This window comes from Columba livia, chromosome 5, assembly GCF_036013475.1.
Source record: "Columba livia isolate bColLiv1 breed racing homer chromosome 5, bColLiv1.pat.W.v2, whole genome shotgun sequence".
Classification (NCBI taxonomy): Eukaryota; Metazoa; Chordata; class Aves; order Columbiformes; family Columbidae; genus Columba; species Columba livia.
In genome coordinates, this window is record NC_088606.1 from 32,641,466 (window position 1) to 32,666,829 (window position 25,364).

The 25,364-nt window shown below is 35.4% G+C and overlaps 1 protein-coding gene across 10 annotated transcripts in view; it reads right to left on the reverse strand.

Moving 5' to 3' along the window:
* Positions 1-25,364, reverse strand: part of DPH6 (diphthamine biosynthesis 6) — a 206,280-nt gene that overhangs the window by 113,000 nt on the left and 67,916 nt on the right. For 3 of the 10 annotated variants that reach the window (XR_010472931.1, XM_065064185.1, XM_065064189.1), the window contains exons 8-13: positions 22,282-22,369; positions 13,907-14,060; positions 13,043-13,063; positions 11,761-11,892; positions 7,794-7,923; positions 4,154-4,328 (exon numbers count right to left, since the gene is read on the reverse strand). Coding sequence is in view for 8 of the 10 variants with exons in the window: in XM_065064185.1 (XP_064920257.1) it covers positions 4,154-4,328; positions 7,794-7,923; positions 11,761-11,892; positions 13,043-13,063; positions 13,907-14,060; positions 22,282-22,369 (700 nt within the window). In the remaining 2 variants the exon portion in view is untranslated. The remainder of the gene's footprint in view (positions 1-4,153; positions 4,329-7,793; positions 7,924-11,760; positions 11,893-13,042; positions 13,064-13,906; positions 14,061-22,281; positions 22,370-25,364) is intronic. The other 7 variants (XR_010472932.1, XM_065064188.1, XM_065064190.1 and 4 more) reach the window with 5 other exon arrangements.

Below are 25,364 nucleotides of genomic sequence, written 5' to 3' on the forward strand. Positions count from 1 at the left end.
CTTAAAAGTCCTGATTCCTTAAAATATGCATTTTGTTTAACTACAGCTAAGCACGCTCTTGGAAAACTACAACCAGTCAGACGGTTTAGTAGCCAGGTAGTCTTTCCTGGTGTACATAACAGACAAGGCTATTTCCAACACCAACTGCTGCTTTGAAAGCCATCTGCTACAAATTGTGCACTAAATTCAATCAAACCATTTTCAGTTTCACTGCAAGAGAAGGAAATATGTCTTAGCAAGGAACCATTACAAATACTGTCAACTATCACTGTCTTAAACCGGATGCAAAACTATTCCCGCTATCATTCCCACAGTATTTACCTCCGAATTTATCATGCCCCAATGATCAGAAAAATGAAAGGAAAAAAAATTGTAAGGTGAGTAAACAGAAAAGAGAAATAACAACTTTGATCAAGTTATAGGGATCTGCACACTTGAATTGGAGAGTAAGGACAATCCTGTTTTTACATTTGTGCTACTGGGTTCAGACAGTGCGGAGGAGAAAATTGAGAAAAAGATGGCTGAAGGAAGGCTGAAACTGGGATTTGGCAGCTGCCAGGGGGAAACAAATGAGGTCACGAGGAAAAGCTAAAAGCTTCAGCAGACAAAATCAAGTCATAGATGCATATATGTTGGTATGTGTATAAAATACCATCAAATATTACTGCAGAATACAAGAGTACAATAAATTCTACTGTGGTAGTTTATTTGTTCATTTCCAGATAGTGCATTAAGAAACTTTGTCAAAGCAAACAAACTGTAAGTGCAAATAGGCTTTAAAATTACATGAACACACTAGAAGAACATCTGGTACAAACACCACCAACTTTCCACCCATTCTTAGCTAATTATTTGTGGTTAGTGTTTCAGCTGCACTGGGCTTTTTTAAAACTATTTTTTTAATGAACTATGCTCATAGTTCATAAGTGCTCAAAGAATGTTCTCACAAAATAAATAATCATGAATAAGCTCTTAGCATAAATTTCTCACCCCCCAACACTGCTTTGGGGTGTATCTTCATGCTTAACTCCCTGATGTACAACTGTGCTGTTAGCTTTGTGAAGATGGTAAGTAAGCTGCTTCTATACAAGATGAGCAAGACTCATCTTTAGTAAAAACACCAAGGTACCACCAATGACCAGCATGAGCTGGGCTGATGCCCATTGTGGAACAAAGATCTGAGGAAGGTTAACCAGGTGTCCACACATATTCCCAGAGGGAGCAGCCTCGAAGGGCTGTCGTACCTCTACTAGAGGACCAGAATCACAATACTTGTTAGACATTAGTGCGATCAGCAGCACACCCTTTCCAGAAACTCTGACATAGCTTACATTCCACTTGCTGACATAAAGATTGGCAGAAGTTTCTGCACCAATAAAACAGGTGGACCAAGAAAAATATATTCAATGGTCTCAGGTTTTTCTTAATTATAAGAAAATCAGTCACATTTTATCTTACAACAATTTATGTATACTTCTTACAAGTAGAAATATTGACGTTGTTTTTAAAGAACATTAATCCCCAAAGAGGAAGAATGTTTAATTTTGCTATAAATACTTTAAAAATCCTAATTTTAGTCTGCCACTGTTGTTTGGTGTCTGTCAGACTAAGGTCAGGATGTTCTCATGGTAAATTTCAAATGTTTTCTTTTTTGATTTGTTGAGCCTGAAGTGTGAATTCCATAGTTTGCACGAACTACCTCTACCTTTCTGCTGCCACCTCCACTCTTACGTGCCAGTACTCATCAATTCCAACTTGCAATACCCTGAATATTACAGCCCTTGGCCTATTCTGAACCAAGCAAAAACACTTTCCTCAGTGTCCACAAAATTTCACAGTGGACCGAAAAGACAATAATTTACTTGTCCAGTTGTTGTCAAGCAAATGAGAAACAAAATCTACAGATACACAACGTAAGGGTAATAACAATTTACTTTTAAAATATCATTAAGTGTCTGTTCCTCAAAGAGAAAAAGCTCATCAACATTTCATCATCATAAAATTATTATAATTTCAAGTCAATACTGTTGACTATAAAGATTAAAAACCCCACCTTTGTTCTTTCCTTATTTATTCTTTTCCTAAAACATACTAAAGGGCTTTACTTTCACTGGTGACCCGAAAAGCTTAATACCTACCTATACATAGTCCAAGGAAGTTCTGTAAACCCACCTAAAGCAGCTTTCCATTTTGGAGTGTACACATTTAAGAAGATACAAAATTTATATCTTCCATTAATTAATTTTCAATGTTGTTTATGCACTTAAGCATTCCCCTGATGTATTTTAATGGAAAGGTTTTATAGGTTGTATATTTTATATGCTATTTTAGAAGGAAAAAAAAATAAATAGAAAACACATTTACTGAAATTAAAATATTTTGACAGTTACTGGATCAAGCTTTGCAGAATAGAAATGTTACAAAAACTGAATAACATTAAATATTAATATTCAGACAAAACATATTGGTGGTCGTACTAAGGCAAAATCTGGCAAAGGAAAATTAAAACTATTGCTGGTATGTATATTACCAATTCCCCATACAAGTTTTTGTGGACTAAAGACAAAAATTAGCCATAAAGGGTAGCAAGTGAGTGATCTTGAAGCAGGGGTGCAGCTCTTGATTACTGTTTCTTTACTCCTGAGGTCAACAGATTTCAAAAGTAAAAATACTCAAGGGAAAATAATGTTGCTTGACTAAAACATTCCCTCAAGTAAAACAAACAAACAAAAAACAGTGGAAAGTTTTTCTTCATGTTTTAATTGCTGACCAGCAATTACTGGTTACATTGTATTTGAAAGGAATTGAGCCTTTCCTTGGCTCTGCTGACTGTCACACATGACCAGGACATCCCAGAGACCAGCAAGTATCTGCTCATCAGCCATTTGCAGCCTGGGAATGTTCACTGGGTTACAAAAGCAACTTTCAGTTCACACTTCTTTCTGAATTTAGTCTATGCCAGCTAGAGGACAGTAATGCAGATTAGTTGCAATGAGAAGCTTCTCAAAATACAAAGATGCAAAGTTCATGAAATTTTATCTTTGCAGGACTATGCACGACATGACACAATTATGACTGTCAATGTGTAAGATTGAATCGAGAAATGGTTAATAAACTGTGCATTCTCAAGAAAAACGGATATACACAGATAATAAAAAGCCAGCTTGCTTTAATCACAAGATTAATACAGTCTTTATCTATGAACATTTCCTCCTACAAATGAAACAAATTCCACATGAGCTCCTGAAGTAAAACACTATTCCTGAAATTTTCCATAAAATGGTACAAAGACAAAACAAAGTACAATTTCACGGCCATTACACTAGGTGGTTTGCAGACATAAAGAAGTCTCAGGATATTTAAACAAATGCCACAACATGTTGCTTAAATCCTTTAGCACAACACAATAATTTGGACTGGACAATGTATTACACAAGAGGAGTATCGGTAAGAAAAGAATATATACATTTATCGCAACAGAAAAGGTGAGACACTTCATCAACTGTCAGAACTGTACTAGCTGGGCAAGAGATACCATACTAAGAAAAGAACATTTTATTCAAATTTTGGTCCACTTTTCCACGATACTTTACTGCCTCCTTTTCATACTTTCAAAAAGTATGCAATATTTTATTCAATTTTTTATTAATTTAAAAAAAAGAACAGTTGTTTGACCTTACTGTGCTTTTAAATGGTCTAGTAGTACGAAGAGCCTCAACAGGGATTTCATTAAATAAGCATTTAGGATTGACTTACCTATAAAAAGATTGAATTTGCTTGCTTTAAACAAATAAATTGCAGATATTCTCGGATATTCCTAAATTCTCTTTATATTCTAGGCAGATTATAAACGTGTATGTGTGACACAATAATTTGGTCTGGCAATAATTTACAACAAAAGCAGGCTGTTCTTCAGATTCTCTGCAAAAAGTAATTTGTCCTGTTTTATGAAAGGTTAAATGAAAGGCTGACACTCATTAAGTTTTTGTATTGTCCATAAGTTTAAAAAACAAATACTGAAAATGGTTGTTTTTCACTATTTTTTTTACACATTTTCCTTTGCACATTCAGATTGGAGAGAAGGAGACTTTATAACTGCAGCTGTTTCAGTAAACTGACACACAGTTCGCATGAAGTAACAAAGATTCCCTACCTTGACGGACTGACTGTAAGGTCCTATGCTAGCAGGTGCCCAGTGGGAAATGCTCTGTACATGCATGACCAGTTTTTCATCACGTAACACATCATCCATTGCAACGTCACACTTATGTGCAAGGCAGTCAATGTAAAACAGTACTCCATCAGGTAACAGGGTTTCCACACATACTCTGAAAACAAAAGACAATTATTTTTTTTTCCAAGAAAAAGTTTGCTTGAACCAACTTTCAGCATTTATTTTCCATAGGTTTTTATTTGGGATACTACGTTATGAGATTTTGTGAGGAACATAAAACAAAGCTATAGTATTGCAATAACCTGCTAGCATTTACACTCTTATCTCCTCTCCAAATAATGATGAGCTACAGACTTCCAGCAAGTTAATTTCCACTACCAAGGACAAACTAGCATCATAGCCGATGGCTCATTTCCATGTGGTTATTTTTACGAGTTGGATCACTTTATCAAGAATACATGAGTTCTTCTATTAAAAAAACCTTGACCACCCAACTCTGGAAATGTCAGGTAAGTTATGCTGAGAAGCCTTCAGACTGAGGGTATCATTGCCATATTCTGACTTTCACTGAATCTCCTTCCAATGGTTGGACTACATGTTCAGGTTTCAAAAAGGCAGCAGCTTATTGTTCCTTTACACCCTTCTCACATGTTATCATGCAATACTGAGCATGTTTTTCTGTCATACTTCAAGTTACGTGACAGATACAAACTTACTACAGGGCTGAAAACCTACCTAAGCATTCGTTTAAAAAGTTCACTTTTCTTTGCTCCAAGGAAGACAGAGTGCTGGGATGGACAGACAGACAGTCAGTCTGCTAAATGTAGCCAGTGAAAATGCAGGGAGTGGGGTGGGGGAGAACTCAACATTTCAAAGACTGAAAAATAATTATATTTGCAGTCCATGCATAAAAAAGTCATTTAGCTCCCAGCAGGAATCCAACAAAAAATTGTTCTCTTTACGTATCATATAACATAACCTTACAAAATTCTTCTCATCTTGCGTATTTCTTCCAAGAAAATTATTTTTCTCCCCTCCTCCCACATGCAAATACAGTCTTTTTTTCCTCATTACCACCATCATAAGCATGGATGAATGGATTTTCTGCTTGGGCTGGTAAATTTTCAAGACAATTTTGCAAATTTAGTGCAGATCCACACCCTTGAGTCAGTGCTTCCAGCATATTGCTTGTGAGAACTCCTACAGCCAGGTCTCTGTGGATAATGCAATGATGCAGCCATGCAAGCTACTGTATAATTTTTCTTCTGGACAAAATGCAACATAAATCTGTTTGTTCCATAAAAATAACCATAAAAAGCCATTTTTCTGCAACTTCCTAATTTTTCTACCTGTTATTTTAGCGATGGAAGACTATACTGGCTGGCTATGCAAATGTGGAGTTTTAAAACATGCAGCAGCACAAAAAATTAAAGAAGCTAAATTGAAAGAAGAATAAATGTCATAAAGAGAACATAGGATACAGAGGTCAGAGATTAATTTTTGTGTAATTTACAGCTGGGACTAGATCCCTCCTCTTGAAGCACACACAATCAACACTACATCCCTTTGTGAATTAGTAATCCTGGCCCACAATCAGCATCTCAAGAAAGCCTCTTCCTGTTCTCTTTTAGTCTCTTCTGACACCCAGACAGTATAGGAGAATGTGAATCTATCATGATATTTAGTATCTCAACAGTGTCTTTTAACTATTTGACATGCTATACTTAAAATTTACATGTCTATACTATATTTTATATTCTGTAATAACACTGTAAAAATACAGTATTTTACATTAGAAAATTGCTAACCAGTTGGTTTTAAAAATAAGAACAAGACATGAGGTCTGACCTTAAAGTTGACTCTGCTTTGAGCAGGGGATTAGACTAGAAGACCTCCAGATGTCTTTTCCAACCTGTATTAACCTATTGTTGAATTTTTCAAGCTATAGCAGTTCTGCATACTGAGCATATTATCTCAGATGAACATGAATTACTGTAATAAGAAAAAAGCCCTTTGACAAAGGCAATAAAGAATTTACAAATTAAAAAGTTGTTTTAACACACAACTATTAAAAAAGCAGAACAAAAATGTCACGGGTTAGGTGTTTGTTATCCAATTTCCAATGGAAGAAAAAAACCAAACCCAACAACCACACAACACACCCAAATAACATAGGAATCACATACTGCATACCTAGACCATCAAGCTGTTTCGTTATGTCAGAGGTGGACTTGGATGCAACACAGAAGCTTTGTACAACAGATATTAAAAAGCTATGATTTGGGGATCTATGAATGAAAGTGTTAGCATCAGTGTATTCAGAAGTCTGAAGTAATTTCCTTTCACAGCTGCATTCTCACTGAATACTTGATTGCAGCTAGGCTACATAGTAACAGAAACAAAAGACATTAAGAACAATTACAATGGATCAAGCCCAAGATCCATCTAGTCCAGTACTCATCTTCAACCACAGTGCATACAAGCAGGGGAAGAAAAGGAACAGAGTAAGTATGTGTTGGTACTGTCTTGAAATATCTCTCAGAATCAAATGATGTTCAACTCAGGCACCTCCTCGGCTAACAATTTTGCTTCTGTATTTATCAAAAAAAACAGATCAAACTGAATAAGGTTTGTCACAAGGACCTACAAGGTTCTAAACCTCATCACTTTTAGAAAGACTTAATAATCATCGACAGTAAGACTTCAGTAAGGCTTTTGACACTGTTTCCCATAACAGCCTCATAGAGATGTTGATGCATGGGCTAGATGAGCAGACAGTGAGGTGGCCTGAAAAATGGCTGAACAGCCAGGCCCAGAGGGTGTAGATCAGTGGCACAAAGACTCACAGGTGGCCACTAATAAGCAGTGTACCCCAGGAGCCTATACTGCGTTCACTCCTGTGCAACATCTTCATCAATAATCTGGACGATGGGGCAGAATGGACCCTTGGCAACTTTGCAGATGATAATAAACTGGGAGGAATGGCCAATGCACCAGAGGTTCATGTTGCCATCCAGATGGACCTTAACAGGCTGAAGAAACAGGCACACAGGAACCTCATAATGTTCAACAAGGGGAAGCTAAAAGTCCTACTCCTGGGGAAGAACAATCCCATGCTCCAGTATATTCTGGGGGTCAACTGGCCGGAAAGCTGCTTTGCAGAAACGGACCTGAGGGTTGCTGATGGACATCAAGTTGAACATGAAACAGCAGTGTGTGTTTGTGGCAAAGAGGGCTGTTGATATCTCGGGCTGCATTAAGAGGAGTGTTGCTAGCAAGTCAAGGGAGGCCAAAACCCAAGAAAAGCAAATAAAATCCCACGAACACAAAAGACTTGTCAGTTTAGTCAAGTCACAGAGAAGAACTGAAACCTACAAAAACTGTATTATTTTTCTGTAAGGCCATTTATAAACTTTATGGTATATATTAAGGCAAAAATTTCCAACTCTAGTGTTTTTGAGTTCAGCAGGCCTGATGTGATTACTCCAAAAGGCAGCAAAAGTCTACTTCTAAGACTGTGAAGCACAAACATTCGGACAAAAGCTTCATAAATATGGTAACAATAACTCAGTATATTACAGTCTATCATAAATATACTATAGCAGTAGTCTAATCCTACCTTGCTGGTGGACACAAATCAAATTCTGTCACATAAACTGAATTTATAACATTGAAATCTTTCATGCTCTTCACATACAGATGAACCAAAATAATATCCTTCAGTTTCAATCCCTCTGAAGTCATATTAGCTGCAGGATAAAAATAATATAGCTGTTAAAGACAGAATATTTTAAATGTGTATAGGAAGACAGCATAGGTATCCTGGTTTTGTTCAGCAAAACCAACTGGTAACATGACTAAACTTTACCTTTCCCTCTATAATACGTATTTTTTTTCATTAAAACCTTTCTCATGCTAATTTTCCAGAGGCACAGAAAAAGAATACAAACGTATTTTATCCACCCTAAGTAGTGGTGAATTCTTGCCCCAAGAAAACTTATCACACATTAATGCATGTAGATATGTTACAGTCTGAATTCCTTGTATCCATACTATTTATTTTATCTTTTTTTTTTTTTTTTTTAATTTTCAGCCTATGACAGTTAGCAATCTATAAAGAACTTTGAATCAAAAAAGTACAGAACTGGAAAGGACAATAAGAGGTCCTTCAGTGCATCACCTTCTTCAAAGAAAAAATCAAATATTTATATGCTATTCCAGAGGGATGCTTGTCTAAGCTGTTTTTAAAAACCCTCACTGCAGTAATAATCTCCACATAAACCAAAAGTTACAAATGTCAAGACAGACAATAGAAAACAGAAGTAGCCACAGGAGAAATGAAGGAAAGATGAGAGGAGAGGAAAGTTCAAACAGACAGTTAATGAAAATATACTGGGAAGTCAAGATCATCTGAATGCATATGCATAGAAGATTCCAGTCATAGCACTTAAGGAGAATAAATTACTCTTACCTAGTCAATACCATAATAAGATATGTGGATCAGCTCTGTGGTGTGGAAAATGTTGTAACTCATGAGCAACAGAAACTAAATGCAGAACGAAATCTTCTATGAACAACAAACACATATAAGGACAGAGTCCCATGTGACCTAGCTTCAATGAGCTACATAAAGCTCTTCTCAGTAGTAACTTTGGGGATCACGTTCTTTAACATTACGGTGTGTACTATATGTTTGTTTTCCAGTGGAAAAGTATAACAGCATAAAGACAATCTCTGTTGGCTGTTGCCTTAGTGAGAAACTAATATTTTTTGTGTAAAACATTTCTGTGCTTTCAAAGACAGTTCAAGAGTTGGCAAGCTTCCATAAAGGCTGGTTTGGTCACACCAATCCTGAATTTTGCTCTAAATGTCTCAGCTTTACTTAGTCATACTGCCATTAATTAGCATTGACTATATGAAGAGGGGAATTTTCATCAACAGAAAAGGAAGTGTGCACTAAGTGATACAAAAGATTATCAAACAATTAACATAGAACTTCTACAAAGTCAAGATACATCTCCAGAAATCTCAGTTCAGAAATTAGCGCACTATGATAATTTTGCCCAGAAATATAAATGTATTTGAATGCTGCCCGATAGCAATCACTAGCAGCTGCTATGTCATCAGTCCACGAGGAAACAAGGATATTTTTCAGATTTTCAGCCAGCATTTTAGTCAAGAAGAAAGAGTTTTGATCTGTAGTTAAAAGTTCTGAAGCATTATATGGAATACTGGAGGGGAAAAAAAATCAAAACACCCTAACAAACTCTCATTTGCAGACACATAACAGTATTAGAGCAAAATGAAGGCAAAGAGATTTGGATAAATTTGTAATTTCTAGTTTTATTTTTTAAAATCTTATTAAAGTAAATAAAAGTACAATCTCCTTTTCCTTTGCATGAATTAGTGAAATGATGGGAAATAATTTCTTGCCAGCTTGTACACAGAAAAACATTGACCTCCCAAAGCACTGTATCTAGTAGAAAGCCATAAATGATGAACCAGTTACCAATCCATCGCCTGGGTTCTTGACAAGAAGTTCTGTTTCCCAAGGCAGGACTCTTACACAGCACATCTCCAGGATATACAGAGAGACCATACAGCCTTTCTGTTGAATATCAAGCCATTCATTGTTCCAAACAATTTATAAAATATAATCAGACTTAGGCAGAACTGCCTAAAATAATTGACGCAAAAGATAACACAGAATCATAGAATCATTGTGGTCAGAAGACACCCTCAAGATCATTGACTCCAACCATAACCTAATGCTGGCACTAAACCATGTCCCTAAGAATCTAATCTATACATCTTTTAAATACCTCCAGGGATGATGACTCAACTACTTCCCTGGGCAGTCTGTTCCAATGCCTGACAACCCTTTCTGCGAAGAATTTTTTCCTAATATCTAATCTAAACCTCCACTGGCACAACTTGAGGCCATTTCCTCTTATCACTTGCTACTTTAGCCAAAGTACAGCTTCATTTTTTTTTTTTTTTTTAATGGGTTATCCAGGATCCTTAGGCCAAGAGCCACAAAAGACAACATCAAAACCATATATGGGAGCTAGCATTTTAGACTAAGTTTTCATATAATAAAAAGCTATGTTGTTCCATTCAAGTCTATGGAGCTTTGCCATGGCACAGCCACACCAGAGCTGCTTCATATAACATAATAAGCATTGCAGTCTCTGTCATCTTCCAATCATATCTAAAGAAAAGCTTAAAAGAGTTTAAGAAAATAAATATAAACAGTACTCAGTTCTTGGCTTCACAGGAGAATTACGTCTACTTTACATAACAACCACGTTTCACAACATCTAGTAGTACATTTCCATTTCTGAATCCTTTTGGCAGCACTTATCCTCTTTAGAGGTGATTAAATCAATCAGCCCAGCCAAGAGAAGGTAAAAAGAACTGTTTATTCCATTCTCATAGCACTGAGGACTGAACTGCTATACAGACCATAAATACGAGTTCAGAAAAAGCCTTGTGCATATCTGCAGATCAGTTAAGTTCTCAGAAACAAATTGTTTCTTTTGCCATGACAGAAGCATAATTCATTGAGTATTCGACATCCACTTCCAAAAAGAGAAAAATGAAAGGAAATGTGAGAAATGACATCTTCTACCAAGGATCACAAAATTACTATTTTTCTTGACTATAATACAGCTAATGCAAGTAATTTGCTGAAAGCTATAGGCTACTGTACTAGTCAGAGACACAATCTTTTTTGACAGATGCTAAGGCAGAAATCTATAACGTTTGTACTGGCAGATTTCCATTCAAATATAATGAGAATGAAACTAAACATTATACAACTCTTTTTGCTTCAATTTACAGATTATGCCCAGAAGATTTGCACTAAGTACCGTTATCTCTTACTACAAGTTTGATCACATTCACCTTGTTGATTTCTAAGTAATCAAAAACTAGCTTAAGGACCTTCTACAAAGTATAACTTCTGTGTTTCTGTATAAATATGTTTTATTTAAAATTTAGAATGGAAAACATAAAAAGCAAAAACGTGAACATTTTATTTTATATGTCAGAATCTTGTAAAAGGGAGAGAGTAAGGAACCTGGATTTCATGATTCCCAAGATAGTTATTTCTCCTTTGCATTAAGAATATAAACGAGATTTATTGCTGCTGACCTAATCCTAGATGCCAAAATGTGCAACAGCTTTCTAGAAAACTTAATTTGAAATTATAGTAGCTACAAAAGAGCTTTAGCAAGTAGACAGCATCCACAGCACACATGCACACTCACAAACAGTATATATTGCAAGAAAGCTATAAAGCAAGCTATAAAGCAAGTAAGTACTGTGGAAATAGTGTTGTTACAGTGATATGAACACTACTCTGCCTTTCTAGGGCCTTCAAAAGCCAGTCAAATTATGATGTGTTCAATATTAAAGCTGGCAGTCTTGATATCAATGATTCCAATCAAATGCCAAATGAGATGGCAAACTGACAACCACAACATTTCCAGTTATAAAACAATATGACAATAGAGATTCTTACTTCATACCATATTAAAAACAGCATAATTAACAGAAGATAATGGATTAACTGAATAAAGTACCTTGGAGAGAAGAAAATGCTTCCCTTGCTGCCTCTTGAGCATTTTTGCCTTTTGATGGAAGGAAGTGGGCTGTGATACCTGAAAACCACTGGTAACCACTCAGGGATCTTCCAGAACTTCCAAATGTCTCAGCTATCAGAAATGAAGAACAGCACTATGATTATAACAATGAAAGACTTCAGATTAACCTAGAATATATTTTAAATCGTTAAAATAAAAATAACTTCTACAAAATTAAAAAAAAAAACACAACTTGTAAACACACCTTCAGAACATATTTACAGATAAACAGATATAAAACAAACTCACAAGTGTGTTGGTAACAAAGCTTCCAAATGCTACTTTACAAATCCTTCTCCAACGCTACCTTCAGAAAACATGCCTGCATGTAGTATTCAGCTGAAAATCTCAGTACTTTCTCTCTTCCCCATTTTTCCTGACCTTTTATGATTTCTCTAACTCTTTTGATACGGAATTGGCACAAGACATGACACTGAAAAGTTAACATTTTCAAAAGTATCTAAGTGACACAGGAACAGATTTTCAAATTTATATGCCAAATCTTAACAAAAGTTTGGTGTTTAACCTGGTTTTGATCATCTTAGCAAATGCATAACATGTTAGGGCATTTTTTAGCACCCCAACGGGCACTTATATTAAAGAGCCTAAATGCTATTTATTATCAAACAATGTTATGCTATGAAACATTGTTTTCAGGAAAATTTTACTAATCTTTGAGTGTAGGGTAACAGTGATGTTGTGGTACTTCAATAAGGTACCAATCTATTAACTCAGGTTTATCTTGCATTAATCACCTCAGGTTTGAGGCAGTGCTAATATGAGGCATACAATTCTTACTTACTGCAGGTCACCTAAGAGACAGCAACTTGGTAGGCTGCTAAATGTGATCATGCATGTCACCCTTGAGGTTGCTTGGGTGGGGACAGAGTCAACAAGCAAGTTGAGTAGTTGTGTTTTGTGCTTCTATTTAGAGTGTGGGTACAGGTGTGGTTAGATCTTTCACATAAAAATCAATCCCTCCACTCTAATGATGAGATTGCAGTAATTTCATTCAGGCAAACAGAACACATTCATGTACGTTTCAAGAAAGAAAGAAAGGAAGAAAATGGAAAGAAAGAAAAAAGGAAAGAAGAGAGAAGAAGAGAGAGAGAAGGAGAGAAAGAGGAGAGAGGAAGGAAGGCAGGAAGAAAGGCAGGAAGGCAGGAAGGCAGGAAGGAAGGAAGGAAGGAAGGAAGGAATCTTATAACAGAAAAAAAACCACCTTTCTCACCAAATGCAAGTGCTAAGAATCACAGCAAAAGAAATATAAAAAATAATTAGAAAATAATTTCTCTGCCTAATACAAACAAATCATCTTACATTTACACAGTATGCTTCATCTCCAAGGACCACAACATATTTCACAAATAGTTTTTCTATATGTTTAGTGGAAAATTAATTCAACACTGATATAGTGCTGCAGTTGCAAAGAGAAGAAGCAGATCACACTAACACCGTATAATAACTGGGAGGAAAAGAATCTTACATAGTTGACAGTGAATGTGTAATTTTCTCCAAAATGCTATCTAATTATACAACACGACCAGAACTTTGGAGTGAAAGCTCTTATTTTTGAACTCTGCCTGGATTGTAACCACAAGTTACAAAAGCCTCAACTTTATTTCATTGTGCTTTCACACGTAAGTGTAAAAGAGAAATAGAAAGAGAGAGAGAGAAAGAGAGAGAAAAAGAGAAGGAGAAGAAAGAGAGAGAGAAAGAGAGAAAGAGAGAAAGAGAGAAAGAGAGAAATAAAGAGAGAAAGAAAGAGAGAGAGAAAGAGAGAGAGAAAGAACGAGAGAGAGAAAGAAAGAGAGAGAAAGAAAGAAAGAAAGAAAGAAAGAAAGAAAGAAAGAGGGTTAGGCTGCTTCTGTAAAATAATTTGAAATGCTTAATTACTACAGATCTATTGATTCCTATCAGAAAACCTCATTGTAGTAGGATCTTTTTTTTTTTTTTTTTTCCAGACTAGTTACTAAAGGTCACAAACATTCTTTTCAAGAGCATTTTCACAGTAATTAACAGTGTACTCCACCAGGGCATGACATATTCAATATTACTTCTCTAATGAAATTTGTGCAAGACTCACTGAAATCCAAAGAACTATGTTTCAAAGACTTCCAGATGACTGGAATGCTTTTCTGTGGTTCGTCCTCTTCTGGTGAAGGGAAAATATCCTCATCGTTGCAGCTCACCTCACAAGAACAGCTATTGATCATAAATGTGCCTGAAGACTCCCCCTGCTTGAGAGAAACATTATAAAATAAACAAGTAAACAGCATACCAAGCAGCGTGACATCAGTACATATTATCATTCAAACTTTGGGTTCCTACTACAAAAACTACTATAGCTCAATAGATACTTAGGCTTAGAAGTATTCATGGAAGAACAGTATTAGGATTTCCCACTATTTACGTTGTAGAAACTGCCAGGATACAATGTGCTCCTGTTGACACATCATATGGAATAAAAGTACAGATTTAGTAGTAAATAAGAACAGCAGATATGAAAAGTAAGGAAGAATACTATGGTGAAGAAATGCTATTCCACAATGACATACAAGATAACTATGTTTTCCAAAAATAGTATGCATTAAGTGAAAAAAGGAACAAAAGTAACAATTTGATAATTAACACTGTTACTAAACAATTGAAACAGAGCAAAAGACTATCAAAGTTTTAAAACTTTGTGGAACCCTGAATGAATGTAGTCCACGTAAAAGGAAAAAAATTGCTTTCTGTTCATCTCACGCAGACTATCCTTTCCATCAAGCTCACCACAATTTGGGATGTTCAGTTTTGAGATACAGAAAATAGCATTTTCCAAGATTTATATATCCAAGTAATTTCTTAAAAGGAAGGAAAATAATTCACAGACCCTTCTCTTCTTCCCAGTTGCCTAGGCCTACGAAAATCACCCAGCATGACTTCTAAAGCAAAACACATTGGCAGAGTGTGTACTGACCAGTCTTCCAAAATGCTGTGTGCATTATATTTTCAACAAGTCATGTAATTACAGCATGCATATATATATATATATATTATTTTATATTTTATATATATATATATATTATTTTATAGCAATCAGAACCCCTACTCTCCTCCACCTGATTTTCCAAGGCAGCCTAATCTGCAGAGCATATTGACTTTGGGGTCACCAGCTTGGCTAATATTACTTGTCTTTATCTAAAACCAATATGAATTATGACAGAATTTATCCATAAAACTTAACCAGACATCACCGCATGCTGTAACTCCAGATTTTATTGATTAATTTTCTACTCAAGGTCTCAAATTTCATATAGTGTCTGAACTATGCATTTCACTGCAGGCTTCTTAAATATTAAATTCACAAAAACGATGATAAAGGCAAATTAAGATAAAAAGTTGACAATATACGAAGCCTTTGGCAATCCTTAAATATGGATTAGAAACTGCTGAATATTCTTTTAGCCCACAAATTAGTGTACTATCTATGAATTTCTAGGCAAAATGTCTACAAAAAAGAATATTAACATTATACAGTGAAGCACTCATAAGGTTGCCTAAAGTTTGACCCTCTGCATTCTCTGTTTTTTAACAATTAGATCTCATCAAGCTGTCAAAAATTTGTATACATTAAAAAATACTAATCAAATTTGAATATAAACATATTTTTTTAAAAGTAATTTCATTGTATCTTTTCTTTTCTCTGGAAAATAAAATGTATCTTATTGCAACTTCAAAAGTTTGTCTGATATTAAGAAAAAAAGTGAAAAACAAAGGCAGAAAACCACGGTTTGCATCAGAAGTCAAAATCCATTTACATGGATATTTGACTTCACTGGCAGAGAAAAAGGATCCAGTTAAGTTAAAGCAGTGTATTTGGAAATTCTCAGAAAAAGCTAAATTAAAAAAAGGTCATTACCTATGAGAGTAAACTCAGCTCTGCTGCCTCTAAAAGGGCTCAAGGGTAATTTTATAAGTGCTGTAAACACTAAAGCTACGCTCTAAGAGGGGCTGATGTTCTTTGATTGGACCTCATTTTATTCATCCCTCCAAGAAAAGTACGAAAGTCAATGCAATAACCTACTTTATGTGAATCAATTGTACATGAGAGGTTAAAATAACTCAACTAAATGTAACATAATAGCATGAAGATGAAAACTGCAATTTAGCACAAACACGACATGCATTCCAACATTACAATATATGAGCATCCAAGAGTATGTACACCATTTCGCACTCATTGAATTACACCTCAGCTGTTGGTTGATATATTTTGCCATTACCCAGAGGGCTGCCTGAGAGTCCCTAACCCTTTGGGTATGACTTAGAAAATAAAGTAGGAACAAAAATTGGTAATTGAAATAGATCTTAAGTTGGATTATACTTCAAGAACCAAGAACGTTCCATCATTTTTTTTCCCCTAAAGTTTGTTTTTATCCACAAAGTGTCACTTTACAAAAATATACGGACTGTATAGTGGTGTGATGTGCTAAATGTGCACCCACCTCCTTCTTGCAAACTGTTGTTTTATTAAATTACTTGCTTTCACTGGATAATTTGTAGCATCCATGATGAAACAATCAATTGCATTACAGTACATGCTTTCACTGAGTACTAATATAACATAAGACATTAAAGAGTTTGCACCTCCGGATCCTACCCCGAGTGAGCACGCACAAACATGGTGATAGGAATGATATTATCGCAATCCTGCCTTGGGTTTTGTTTATACATCACCTGGATTTTTACTTCAATATGGTATAACTAATCCATCGCTAGGCAAAAAATATTTTAACTGGAAAAGTTCCAGCTTGCCAGTGTGACAGCCGCTTTGTTTCTCGCTTTTGTTAAGCTTTACATAATTACCTTTAAAACATGTAGAGATGTAGGTATCTTGTGTAGGTACTATTAGAGATATGTAACTTCTCGCTATTCCCTAACCTGGAGGACTGAATTTATATGCTCTGCAAGTGAACGTGCAAAGAGTACCTATTCCATTTTTATGCCATCTGTTAAAATTTTCTTTCAACTATGTTTCTAAACATGTTTTCTACAAAATGTGCTTCATAAAAAATTCATGGGGATGTAGTGAGACTCACAGACTGTATCACAACTGGTTTGGTCTAAATTACAGAACTCCACTGTAGCTTTGCAATTTGTTAATATTACACATATCTCAAATTGATGCGGCATTAAATTTTTGTATCATCCACGGCCACATCCCCTTTTCCTAACTACGTTGATACTTTATAATTGTTAAGCTTATATCAACATTGCTTCACAGATAAAAAGAAATTATACATCAGTGTTTACATACATACACAAACAGCTGGTCAGTCGCAAAATATTTTGGGAATTACTAAGAAGTACTAGAGATTCTATGATGTCTCTTACATACACCAAAGACCATTAAAATAATTATAGACTACTGTTGATTTCAATGCCTCCGATAAATCACAATGATTAATTCAAGGCTGACTCTCACAATGCTCCAAAACCATAGGTAATCAATCACTTTCTGCAGCAGCACAGGTGCAGGCTACAGTAGAAGTATTAGGTGTGGAACCTGGCACTAGAAGAACAACAGGCTTAATGCCAGCGTAAGTGGAGCTGCCAGACTCTGTTTAGTAGCTCTGCTGAAATCCCATACAAATGTTGGTCTCCCATTCCTGTCGACAGAGAAAGAAATCTAAGGATTTAAAACTTTAAGTTACAGACTGCCACAAACAGGCTAACTTTCCCTGAGTAATACTCTCATCACTTTAAAACAAACAAAAAAAAAAATCGAACTTGCTATAATGACATTTTAATTAAATCTTACAGAACCTATTTTATCACATAACATTTTCATGTTACTTCACAGACGCAATATATTTTCCCATTTGTTCCACTGTTTCTCCCACACCCACTGTACATTATGATACCAACCTAATTTTGGATCAGAGCCTGCATGCATGCATATGCTTAACTATATTCACATAACTCATGTCAGTGATGCAAGTGCGCTCAGAATGAAGTTAAGCAAACATACAAGTGTTCCAAGATCCAAATTCTCCTGTTGAAAATGCCTTGGAGCTAGGACTTTGACTGATAGAAATTCCATGCAGTGGTCTTTTAAGAAAACAACAGATTGCCTTCTTAAAAAGCTTACATTCTCTGCTACAGAAACTGGTATAAAAACCTATCACAACACAATTCCAAAGCCGATAGTTTTCCCACTGCACAGCAACGAGAATACAGTGGGGCAGAGAGCTCAGAAGATATACGACTACGATCATCTCTTTATTCCTTGTGGTGTACCTTGATAACAGAACTCCTTGAAATATATATAATGACAGAGACCACATACACCTCCTTGCAATATTTCAAGTACAATACACAAACACATGGGAGAGTCTTTTACTCTGAGAGACTTTCAAATAAAGTCTCTTCATTACAAAAAGAGAATGAAAATTTCTCTTTTCTCAGAGATGGGGACTGAATCTGCAATCAAATGGAGTAGGAAAGAAAAGCCGTTATTATCTTAAGGTTTGAAAAAAACCTGAGTACAATATAAAAAATTGCAATATTTGTTACAAAGTTTTGAAAACATAACTACATGGGTTATCCATATTCTTACAATGCAGAAAGTAAACTAAAGGCTACCTAGGAGAAGCACCATTCAATTATGAGAAAGTATTCAAAAATGCCACCCACAATACCCTTAACAAAACATATTTTGCAACTTGAAATTCCTCGCTCTTCCTCCTGACATCATTTTAAAAGTCCAATTCTACACCTGGAGTCCTAAATGGAGATTAATTAAAATAACTCAGGCCAGAAGGAATTGGATAGAAATCGGCTATGAAGTTAAATCCAACCTGCAGGATCATGCTCTTTTAGAACACAAGTCATGTACATATCTCCGAACACCTTCTCTAACTATTAAAAGTGGTTTTAAAATCATCTCCAAATCGACCTGTGAAATGGATTTGCTGATGTTTAACAGGGGATTAACTGCTGGAACTAGTGTTCCACCCAAATAGGTCCAGATCTTTTACAAACAGGAAAACAGATAAGCCTCACACTATCAGGTTGTGATAGGTAAATTTAATGCAATCACATGCTACAAGGAAAAGCAGCTGCAGGCATGATTCCTGTACCTGTTACAGGAAAACAGGCTCCTCCTTCTGCCAAGTACAGAAAGAAAAGTCCATGTCTTCTCCTAATTCTGAACTAGCCCTAACTTCAGGGGCCACAGATTCACAGCTTGTATTGTTTGATGTATGTGTGTTCCTGCTCGCTGGAACTTAGGAAACAAAGTCTTCATTATTAAATGTGGGAACAAGCAAATCTTAAAGCATGAATGATAGCTACTACACTCTCTACTGTCATTAAACGTATGTTCACATCAGCAGAAGCTCCAACAGCTTTAACTTCTGTTTCTGGTCATGCAAAAGCCAACACAACTTAATAGAGTAACTGAATAACATAATATAAGGAAAAGAAAAACATTTTGCAAGTTCATTGTGCTGTCAAAGTAAAAAAAAAAAAGTTTCACAGTTGTATTTTTTCCTAATTGAAAATATCAAAATTAAATTTGCATTGAATACAAGAGCCAATATACTCGATTTATAGATTCTGGAGTAAGCTTCAGAAATTGCTGCCCCCTCTACAAAGAATATCCCACATTTTAAATGTACAAAGTGACAGTCTCATTGGCAAAGCAAAATATTGATGAAGTTAGATGTCTGTATTATGCACCTTGCAGAGGTGACCTTGTTTCTTAAAGTGAAGTAAATGAGGCATTCCTGAATTTTGAGCATTAGTGGTTTATTAGCATTCTTATTTATTCTTAATGTTTTTGTAAAATGCCTACAAAAAAGTTATCTTAAGTCATGTTTACCCAACTTCTAATAATGTTTTAATAATAAAATCTTGAATATATTTATCGCTTTTGCCTTTTCCGTATCATTGAAAATTAAAGAGGGTGTGTTAAAAAAAAGCTTCAATTATTATGCAAAAACACATCTTGAAGATGCACAGTAATGTATTAAACCAGAACAGTGAGTAAAATCTTATTTTCCCCTAGGCACAAGGGCTCATTTTGCTGCCAGAAAAAAATCTAAAACAAATTTCTATGCAGGCTTTGTAGCTAAACTGAAGAGATTTAGCTGAAGAAAATGCATTATAGAAGAGGAAAGACAGCAGAGACACTAAGGTACTCTAGCTATAATTGTATAATGATTATAAAAGTAAATTCAAAGAATGTAAAATTAACACCTGTGGCATGTAACTAAGATAAAATGAATATACAATAAAAGTTAAAAATATGTCTATCTCTCAGTTGAAATTATGAGAAAACTGATACTTATAATACTTATACATAACACTTATTAGAATTACGCATTACTGTGCAGTCTGTTAACGGTTTCTACAAAATGCTTACAAAAGTGGCTACTTTCATACATTGTTCATAATGCAGTATTTTTTGCCCAATTTTCAGTAATCCCTTGAAAGCCTGAAACTAAAATTAGTTCTCCTTCTAAAGCAGATTTTCCCTGCAGTGATTTGTTATTGTATGATTGGATTTTAAGTGCTGAATTACTGTTATTTAGATTTTTTGGTAGGGCTTGTAGGCAACAAATAGTGAGAATAAGTACAGCACTACAGGCATATCGATCTTGAAGGCATCTCTTTATCAGTATGCAGTTAAACTGTGCTTAGTAACAAGTTGTGATCTGAAAGACAGACTGATTCTCCATATTCATAACTTCTTGAAAATGTAGCTTATTTTATTGTGACATAAAATAATCTATGACCAAAAGATTCAAATGCTTTTCCTTATGAGACAATCACTGCAGAAAAGAGACTATTTTCCTTTTAAATATACATTAGTTTATATACTAAAATCCAGGGCAGCCCTCTGTAAACCTTACCCCTTTGAGAGTTTGGCAGCTCTGTCTACAATGAATTTGAAATACGACTTAGTACAAAACTGCTTGAAACTGTGAGGCTTTAACCAAATCTAAAACATCTACATAAGAAGGGGAAAGAGCTTCTGAACAGATAAAAGTAAAATCTTGATTCTTATATAAAATGTTATGCATTTTAATAAGATTTTTTGCCTGATTTATGTAAAGCTTTGTGTTTTTCATTTTCCCTAGCCTGTCACATTGTAGTGATGTATGGTGCATTTTAGCATCAAGTTTGCCATAAGCAATAAAGTCAATGCCCCCAAAGAAATATTAATATATTATCACTCTTCCCCACCATGCTGTGCTCCCAAATTTTCCTTTATTCAGCCTATTTGGTTTTGCTTCACATAGTTAGTTGATATCCTCTTTCTGGTCTCCCACACAAATATTTAATGTTTTATTTTTGAAAGAAATCCCAAACTAGAAATTGACAGGATTAAATACAATTTATTTTCCAAGGGAAGAATGAGGCCATCGTGGAAGAAAAATATATAGGTATTTTATCTGTTTGGAACAACAAAATAAAAAAGATGGTGGGGAAAAAAGGCATAATCTTTTGAAAGAAATTCAGGAAATGTAGTTGCTCAAGAGACATGAAATGTAAAACACCAATATAATAATGTCCTATAGAAATCCCTATATGTAGAAGACATTCAGTGATCTTCAAAGTGAAGAAAGAAGTAAGAAGACCTACAAAAAATGACTACAACAGTAGCAGGAAGATCATGAGGCACTCTCTTCAACAAAATACTAGCACTTACACATTTTCAGGAGGAAAAAAAATCATTTTACCCACAAAATAATGAAAATAAAATCAGAAAAGTACTGACAAATACTAGGAAAAAAAACTTCTCTTTTGAACTTATTAGATCTGCTCACATAAAAGTCTGCAATATTTAAATCACCAGAGTTCCTATTACTGTCCTGCTGTTTCCACAGAATCATAAGCCGAGACTGAATCCCAATGAACTACTAATGATGCCCTAAGATCTTTCACCAGGATAATCTCCTCTACATGAGGTGAGTCATTCATTAGATGTATCTTTCATATGGAAAAGACAAAACAAAACACAGTAGGTTTAAAACTCGAGTACATGCAGGTCAGCAAGTTTTTAAATTGTTCACTTCCATGACAGAAACAGTGAAAAGAGATGCCGCCTCCCAGAAAACCAACACTGCTCACACCATTTCCTAAAGCCCACTGTATTCTGCAGTGTGGCTGCACTACACAGGTTACACATGGGCTTGACTCAACCACCTTGGCTGAGCACCTTGAAGTTTCAAGATGAAAAGTGCTAGAGAAATATACGACCTCCATTCATTCATTTGACACAAGGTATCATTTGTGTTGAGCTTTTCCTTATCGCAAGTTCTGAAATACAACTCAGTATGTACATTGTTATTTGGAAGTACACCCACATGAGAACATGCAGCTTCACTCCAAACTGTGAGGAAGCAACATAAAAATAGAAAGCATGCACATAGCCTTAAAGGAAGATGACATTTGCAATCTACTTGCCTTATTCTCAAGGTGTAATTTTAAAAAATGAAGGTAGGCCACAGGTGCAAATGCATCAGCCGAATGCACAACCACCCTGGCTGAATCTCTGAAATACAAAATTATTAGCATCAAATGTTAATACATAATTTTCCATAAAGACTACACTTATTTGCTGTACAACACAGACTCCAAGATAACTTATTGCAAATCTATTAATTGTTTATTTAGTTTTACAGCAATTAAGAAAAAAAGTGTTTGCTACATAAAATCATATTGTTGAACAACACATTATCTTCACTAATTTTCAGTTTTCAAAAGGAATAAACTGTACTTCCAGACCAGTGCTGAGAGATTCAGTTAGCTGTAGTCTATGAAAGCATAAATGACATTGTTTTACATTCTAGGGACCAATACGTAAAGCAATCTTTTAATTTCACTAACATAAGATATTTTTAAAAGTCCATTCTTCTTGATTAATGCTCCAGGGATTAGTTCTTGAGGTATTAACAACATACAATATTTCATGCTGAGAAACTGACTGATTCAACCATCTTGCATCTGATATTGAAGACTACTAGACACAACTTTTTAATGCCAAATGTGTTGGTAACAATGATAAGCTTCCTGTGTGCTGATCCAAATTAGTTAATTTTAGTTTTCATTTTTACAGACACAATCTGTCACACTGATTCACAAGAGGCAGTATCTGTTATATCCATCTGCACGGTTTTACTACTTAAGAAAAAGGTAGCTCTAGGAAACAAACATCAGAAGGTGAGAAATTCAAAGAAAACATCAGAGAAACTCAGATTCAGTATAAGAAAATCTGGGAATTGTTATAAGGCTAAGGACACACAGGTAATACTTGAAACCACAGTGTCTTCGAGACCTTCACAGTATTCAGTGAGATGAGATAGGTAATTTTCTAGTAATGCCACGTAACAACCATGCAAAAGGGAAACAGTTGAAGTCTTGGCAGCTCCTACTGGCCTAATGAAAGTGTAAAAGTAACAGAAATATCGGTACTATAAAACATGGTTTGGGACTTAAAAATAAAAAACCTCTTAAGATAATCATCATTATTTATTAATTTAAGATATCTTAAAGACAGTCCCTTAAGATTAAAGTAATTCTTTCAAATGATCATAGTGTCTTCTAATTTTAACAGGAATAGGTAGAAAATAACTATGGAAATATTTAGTAATAGAAATACGTAATTAGAAATAATAAAAAACAGACACCAAGACTCCAGTAGCACTTGGTACCTGGGTATCCTCAGTGTCTGAGGATATTCTCAATAAACATTTCTTGCTTGCTGTTCAAGTTCTATATGGAGAAGTCTTGTACTTTTCAGTGCTGCATTAACTACTTAAAACTAAATCAACAGAAAGGAAAAAAAAAATTTGCATTATTAAATGTATGTTTCTGTGGAATTTAAAGAATACTTAGGAACTCTAAAAAATGTAATTAACTCCAAAGTAAGAGAAGCAGTTCTGCTTGTATCCCTGCACCTTCCAGTTCACTAGTACAGCAGAACAGATGCTAAGCATCAATACCTATCCTAACTGTTCAATCACAGTAGAATTTTTGAGTACTTATTTGTTGCTCAAGAAGTATCACAAAAATTAAGAGAACATAAATATTTCTTCTCTGTATGAAGTGCATTCCTGTGATGCACAGCTAACACATGCCTATTTGATGGGACCATAAGAGATATCTAGTTTAATATGTCAATATTTTTCAGCTGATGTGTCACAATAGTAGATTATGTAGTGCTGAAAATAGTATTACAACACCTATCAAAATAAAATACTTTCTCCTAACTACTTCATTTTCTGTCAGCCTCTCCAAACACACATCATTGTTCTATCTGATAAAATTTACAGTCCTGTTCAATAATAAATCTAATGAAAGGGTAAAAAGCAGAACAGTTTTGTTTGCATCAAATGATGAGTTGTCAGTTAATAAAAATAAAGTTCTGAGCTTAAATGTCACATTCAGCTTAGGAAACAGTTAAAAACCAAACCAAAACAAAAAACAATCAACCAACAGAAAGAACACGAAAGGCAGAGATTTGAAAGACACTGATAATTGTATAAAGGCCATTTCACACTAAAAGTCTGGATTTTTAGTAGAAACATGACTACATAAGGTGATTCATGTTTGATTATTATAGAAACATAGGAATTTTGTTCAGGAACATTTTCAGAAGACTTTGGAAAACGATGAAGAACAGTTGAAGAACTGTCTTAATTATCTTTTTCTTTTTTTTTTTTTTTTTTTCAATAATAATTGTCTGACCTCTCAAGTCCCCAGAGCCCACCAGCAACACTGGTGGTCCCTCTCTGATATTTTAAAAAGGGTAAAAATGTTCTGCAGCGGCTGTGAGAAAAACAGGAGAGAAACAGCCCCACAGACACCAAAGTCAGTGAAGAAGGAGTGGCAGGAGGTGCTCCAAGCAACATAGCAGAGGTTCAACAGAGCCTGTGGAAAAGACCATGGTGAAGCAGGTTGCCTCATGCCACCCATTTAGGACCACATCAGAGGAAATATCCACACTGCAGCCTGTGGAGGACCCCATATTGGACCAGGCTCCTGGTAGGAACCATGGCCAGAGGGGAGGAGCCCACACAGAAGTAGGTTTTCTGACAGGAACAGTGACCCTGTGGACAACCCATGCTGGAGCAGACTGTTCTGAAGAGCTGTAGCCCATGGAAAGGGCCTGCGCTGGAGCAGTTCCTGAAGAACTGTCCCATGAGAAAGACTCACGCTGAAGTAGTTAATGAAGGACTGAAGCCCATGGAACAGACCCAGGCAGGAGCAGGAGAAAAGTGTGAAGAGGAAAGAGCAGCAGAGACATAGTTGCCCCATCCCCTTAAACTTCTCAGTGGTGAGGATGTAGAGTCAGGAACAAAAGAGTGAAGTCAAGCTTGGGAAGAGCAGGCTGGGAGAGGTAGTGTTTTTAATTTTGTCTTTGTTTCTCACTATCCTACTCTTATTTTTTTTTCAGTTGGCAATAAATGAATTTAATTTTCCCCAAGTTAAGTCTGGCTTGCCTATGACAGTAATTGGTAAGTCATCACTCTGTGCTCATCTTGACC